The following is a 6,686-nucleotide window of genomic DNA, read 5'->3' on the forward strand; positions in this document are numbered from 1 at the left end:
GAATGTTCGATGAAGAGAACTGCCTTAGATGTATCGAGCGTCATTCGGGGAGGAGGAAGGGGAGGGAGAAAGGGGCAAAAACGTAGCAGAGTTTAGATAATTTTGTGTCATCTCTCGCCTGAAAGATGATGAATTTAATTGCGGAGACTGTATAACTGTATACAGAATATAAGTGTGAGCTGTTAGATATATTTAGCGTGTAAAAAATGGAAGAAAAAGAACACGTAATAAGAGTAAAAATATTCATTAGAAACTGATGGCCTTTATAGTCACGAAAAAAGTGGGAGACATTATAAGGATAAAAAAATATAAAACCGCGCTGCTTACGTTAGGTGCAGTTTATAAAAAGTCGTGCACAAAGTGATCACTAAACTTATCGCTGCTTTATTTAAAAATGTGTTACGTTATTTTATTTCGAATATTTATCGTTATACGTTTGAAAGTCAATTATAAATGTCTTTGTATATCACATCTTTTTAATTTTAATTTATGCGAATAGAATCTTAGATTCTATAACTAATTCCATTTCAAGAATTTTGACAAATATAAAAAATAAGGACCCAAAAAGATTCATGTTGAATATCAATTTTACATTTTTTTTTTTATACGAAAACTGGTTAATCACTTTTTTATTTCACAATCAAGACCGATTTGAGCCAATATTTCTTGATAAAACTTTCAAAGAGTATTATCTACAAGTTAAAAAGAAAAATATATTTTTAAAAAATCTTTTACATTTACGAGAAATTTATTATTATGAAGGAAAATTTGCAGTTTTGTCGTATAACGTAAAATTGGCTACTCATATATTTAGATCATCATATTTAGACGTTCAGACCATTATTATTTCGATTTAATGGTCGGATTTTTTTTTTATATGTATCAGAAATTCCTTAAAATCATTAGGGAATGCCAGAGATCTCCACCATATAAAAATTTTAGTAATGCAATGCTAATTTCACAGTAGTGAAAGATAAAGTGTTATATTTCTAAAGCCATTGTTAAACCTTGCTAGAATGTATTGATCGCTTTACTGTCGGTTGCTTTAAATAAAGTTGTTGTTTTTATGTCTGCAAATTATATTTATATTATTTTGTATATATATAAGTTTACATATATAAATCCAATCTTTCTCTCTCTCTCTCTCTCTCTCCTTTCCTCCCCCCCTCTCTCTTTGTAAGAGAGATAGGATTCTAATAATTCTCTTTATAAACTTAATCGAAACACAATTTAATTCTCGTGCTTATTTTTTTCATTTCATGTTTAAGGTTTGACGCTTTTTGTATAATTAATTTTGTATCTTATTAGGCATCTATTGAACAATCATGATAAATTAATATTTGGATATTTTTTTAATAAAACATTAATCTATTATATAAAATTATATAAAACTTGGAAAGCGATGAATTTTAAAGAGCAGACATATTATTAGTGAAATATACACTTCCCTCTATGAAACACAAATGTCAGAAGAATGAACGTCTTTTTAAATAACGGCGTCAACCGTCATGTATGTGACTTGGGAATAGCATGTATACGTTGAATTTATTACTATCATATCGAGCAAATAACAGCAATTTATTTATTTAGTTTACTTATTTTTGTCAGTATTTTTTTTAGATTTTTCCCAACATTTTGCATTATAGATAGAGAAATATGAAACAATATATAAATTAATTTAACAATAAGCGCAATTGTTAATCATATGTCATAGTAATTTGGTATCAAATCTTAAAGTTTATCTTATGTAGCAGAAATACTGATAGACGTAACTTACATAAATCCGAGAAAATAAAGAAAATAAAGAAATAAGTTTAGTCATTTATCCAGAGATATATCAGATTCTTCTTCATTTATTATACGTACAAATAATGTTTTGATCAAATATCAAAGTCTGTTGTAAGTTGTACTGGGGTACGAATCAAATGATCTATGTACATAGAAAACGAATTTGCACATTTCAGAAATCGACAGATTATAACTAATATTAGTTATTAATATTTTTTGTATTTTCTCACATAATTTTTTAATAGTTTGATTGCTTGATATTCTTCTTGGTAATGTACATAAATATGTTACATTTATCAGATAATACATTCTACAAAACAGGCTCTCTTCAATACAACGCCAAAATGTATCCTCTTTGTTCTGTACTTCTTGGAGATAATCTCTCGTTTCTATAAGACAACAAAAATTAATTGTAAAAGTACAGCGAGTGCTGCCATTATTATCAAAAGAATCGGACGTGACCATTAGGGACAGGGCATTATATACACAATTGATTTTAGACATGAGAGTTTAAAGTGTCATATTTGTTACAATTTCATTCTATTATGTTAGATTGTGTTTATGGTTGAAAAATATCTCGATGGAGAAAATATTTTGCAATATTATACATATCAATGTGTACTTTATTTTAATTTTTAGGTTTTTTTTTTTGGAAGAGACAAGATTGTAATAGACGATTAATATTATAATAGATGAGATCACTCTCTACGAAGTTATTGTGATATTTTTCGTAGTATTGAAAATTATTTAATTGTATCACACACATACATAGTTTTGGCTAAAACAATTGGTTGATTTATTATGCTGCTACGACTAAAATTGTTACAGTTACGACAAACCAAAACTGGTCGAAAAAAAAAGATATTGTACATATAAATGCAGAAGAAGCCGAAAAATAATCGCTAGAGTGAAAATCAACACGTGTATACTTCAGATACACGTGATTACCGAAAGATTGATGGAATATATAGATTCTTCTTTTTTTCCCGAGATCAAACGTGATTTAAAGCATGCTTGTCTAATGCATTTCTTATCTTTAGCTTAATTTTTGAACGATTCTCAAATCTTATCTAGATAAAATCGACAACATCGATAGACTTGCGTGAGAAGTAAACCTCTTTTATCTATGATTTTTTTGCATTTATAACAAGATAATGTTTTTTTCGAAGAGAAAAAGGAAGATGAAGAATAAACATGATAAAGCTCGCGATTGATACATTCATCAAAGACTAATCGCGCGCGTGTTTGATGGAAAAAATGCCGTGTTTTTTATATTAGATATTTTATTGTTGTCTATCTTTTTGTGTGTGCGTATTTTTATACCTGGATTAAATAAAAATGTAAACGCCATAAGCGCTTTAACATTCATTAGAGAGACAGAGTCCATTTCTCGAACTAATACTTTGTGTTTTTTTTTTTATATGTTTGAGGAAAGCATAGCGCTTGAAACAATATTTAAATGGATAAACAAATTTCTTTTTTTTTTTTTCAACGACAATAACGAATACTCCTTTTCGATTTAAACTACCCACTCGAGGAGTTAAAGTTAACCCGGCATTCGTGGTGGTCGATCGTCGATGGTGGCTGATGGCGCCTTTTTAACGAAGCGGATGCACAGTACTATTTCGGGCCGCACCTGCGCGTCGATGCGACAAATTTCCCACATCTTGCCTGATTAGCGTCGCAAGAGCGCGATAGAGCTCGATCATTACCGTTCTTGCGAAGAATACGACACTTATCGCGTCACCCTGCGTCCTTTTAACAGATGATGATATGCAAATGATGATGTTTCAGTCGAATCGCGATTATTTTTGTCAATTCTGATTGTGAGATATTTAATATTAATATCAATATATTAATATTAATATTGAAATCATCATTATATTAAATCTAAATTTATAAATAGTCTTCGTATATTGAGAATCTGTCAAATATTTCCTGAAATGAAAAAAAAAAAAAAACTACATCAGTTTTTTTTTTTTTTTTTTTTTTGAATACACATATGTTTTTCCTTTTGTTTCTGATTTGAGCTATGTGTAATCGAATCACTTTACGCACAATCTTGTGAACGTGATGTACTCATTAATAATTATTACCTTTAATCTCGCCAATGTAGCCGCCGATGTTGTTTCAGATACACTAGAGGAGTGGAAGATGGTGTTCTTCGGCACAGAGACGTCGGTGGAGGTGGACGAAGAGCTGGACAGGGACAAGCCGTTGCCGCCGGTGGTTCATCAGGACGTGATCCAGAACAATGCAGCCCCGGACAATGTCCGGCACAATGCCGTGGACACTGAGGGCGATCCGTGGACAGGCAGCCAGCAGGTGGAGCGGGTCTCCCATCCGGAGGTGCAGAAGCCTACGACGGAGAACCAGACGAGCGGCTGCGCTGCCCTCGAGCCTGGGGGCAGCAGGTGCCTAGGTGGGTGCCTCATACTACTCCTTCTAGCCTACCTGACCGGCGTGCCCGACTGGCGGGAGCTGATCACCAGCTGGCCAGCCTCGACGGACAGTCGGAGCGAGTCGGGCGCGGAACCGGATCGGCTGCTGATCGCGGCGACGAATAGCGTCGTTTCGACGACGACGTCGTGGACCAGCGACGTGACGACGCAGCGCGTTTCGGCGGTGATAAATCGCTTGCCGGAAGCACGCGGATGTTCATGATGATAACGGGTCGCGTTCGGTCCTGCGAAAGCTCGCGATCCGTTTTTCCGGAAAAAATATGTAGATAATAAATTAGAAAAAATACCATAAGGATTAATGAAACCTGTAACTTTTTATCAACCGGTTTTTATGTAACGGAAACTATTTGAAAAATTTTATTTTTTGTTTGGCTTCTGTAGAAATTTGATAAACTATTACATGCATATTTGTGAGTCGCAATTAACGGTGAAAATATTAAATAAAAATTTTTATATTAAGAAGCCGCGTTTGATTCTCGACGTTTTTACTTACATCGTGAAAGGTCAGAAGATCTCGTTATAAATTACGACATGAGTGGCTCATATTGATTTACATTATGGTACATATTACCGCTTAGTCGGTAAATCCTATGTAATAATTAATTTTCTGTATATTTTTCCTTTTTCTAAAATCCTTTATTTGTTGCAGTGTGTAACTTCGTGGTGCACGACCGCTGTCTCAAGGCCGTCGTCTCTCCCTGCTCCAGCATCGCGGCAAGCCTGATTAAGGTAGGATAATAATCAATCTCCGCTGCAACGCACGATTAACCGCCCCTATACGCATAAAAATATAACATCTATATTTACCGATTTTGTTTCATTTATGTGGCAATAAAAAAGCAATCTTGTCTTCTAGGGATATCACGAAATAATTAAAAATATTGCAGTAAAATAATTTAGCGTAAATTTTATAATTAAGAAGCTAGAAAATCATAGAGTTCACAAGAAACGATACTTGCTTGACACTGCAGAGATTCTTTTTTACCTCAGAGTCTTATATCTGTTATGATAATATAAAATTAATAGAGCATATTTTTATTATGTTATAGAACCCGGTCGCACACTGTTGGTCCGAACAAGTACATCATAAAAGAAAATTCTGCAACGTCTGTCGGAAACGTTTGGATGATAATAATCCATCCATACACTGCGAAAGTGAGTTGAAATTTGTGCCTAGCTGTGGAATTTTGAATCGTTTTATTAGCTAATTATTGATGCCTTTAATAAATATCATCTTTGTAAATTTATATAAAGGTCCTAAAAAGATAATACGCTAATTGTAAATGCCCTCGTTTGCCGGTAGTATGCGAGTACTTCGTGCACATAGAATGCCAAGATTTCGCGGTGGCAGACTGCAAGGAGAATGCCACGTACTTGCCTGGGAAGGACCTGTCAGCAGTGAAACACACTCATCACTGGCGGGAAGGCAATCTTCCGAGTAGCTCTAAATGCGCTGTATGCAAGAAGAGTTGTTTTACTGTCGAGTGCCTTGCCGGGTTTCGTTGCGAGTGGTGCGGCATGACGGTAAAAAAAAAAGGATTTATATTTCATATATTGCTTTTTGCTTTTGTTTCGTTAACGGAATTAGTATAGAGTATAGAGTGAAACATTGCAGTACAATGCAAATACATTTAATTTTTAAAACGAAATACACGAAAGCAAATTACATTCTTGTATAAATAGAGACAAAAGCATATTCCATTAGCATGATTTTAAAGATTGTCCGTTAAAGTATAAACACTTAATGATAAATTTTGATTTCGTCTCTCAGTCGCACGCGTATTGTTACAAGAATATCCCCCAAGAATGCACCTTTGGTAACTTGGAACCAATTTACCTGCCACCACATGCAGTTAGTATTCCGCGTACCGAAGTTCCCATGGAAGCCATCATTGGAGTACAAGTGCGTCGTAAAGAAGTGCCGACTCGTGAGTATTCTTGCCGTAAGTGTCTGTCGTGTAATCACGGTGTGCGTGTTAACAGGTAATTAGAATAATAGAATGAGGAATTGAGCTTTATTACAAAATTTGTATCGCAAAGGTACGCAAATATTTTATTATAATTGGTTCTACCAGAAATATAATTCGTATATTAAAACGATATTCTTCTTAAAAAGACAAAAAGATAGAAGACTAAAGCGAAACCTGTTCTAATAAAACAGATTTAATAACATAGTCGCGTATAAAAGTGTCAACACTGACATAAATGAAACTGTATCTGATCTGTAATTGATAAAGAAAAAGAAAAAGAAAACAATGTTCGAATGATAATTACCAATGCACGCATTTATCTATAGATATATAGCATAATATAATTGTTTTGTGTGTATATACGTGTATATGTCACATTAAATATACTATTTTCTTAAATTTATGTTTTTCTACGAGTAATATCAATGTATCAGACTCAGATAACACATAATGGCAAAAATGTGAG

The 6,686-nt window shown here is 33.7% G+C and overlaps 1 protein-coding gene across 1 annotated transcript in view; it reads left to right on the forward strand.

The window, feature by feature from the left end:
* Positions 1-6,365, forward strand: part of LOC115243339 (diacylglycerol kinase theta-like) — a 9,809-nt gene extending 3,444 nt beyond the window's left edge. Inside the window, exons 2-5 of the mRNA XM_029820239.1 lie at positions 4,900-4,979; positions 5,300-5,405; positions 5,554-5,774; positions 6,022-6,365. Of these exons, the coding sequence (XP_029676099.1) occupies positions 4,900-4,979; positions 5,300-5,405; positions 5,554-5,774; positions 6,022-6,237 (623 nt within the window). The 3' untranslated portion in view covers positions 6,238-6,365. The remainder of the gene's footprint in view (positions 1-4,899; positions 4,980-5,299; positions 5,406-5,553; positions 5,775-6,021) is intronic.
* The last annotated feature ends 321 nt before the right edge of the window (positions 6,366-6,686 follow it).

The sequence above is a fragment of the Formica exsecta genome, unplaced genomic scaffold, assembly GCF_003651465.1.
Source record: "Formica exsecta isolate Colony F162 unplaced genomic scaffold, ASM365146v1 scaffold72, whole genome shotgun sequence".
Taxonomy (NCBI): domain Eukaryota; kingdom Metazoa; phylum Arthropoda; class Insecta; order Hymenoptera; family Formicidae; genus Formica; species Formica exsecta.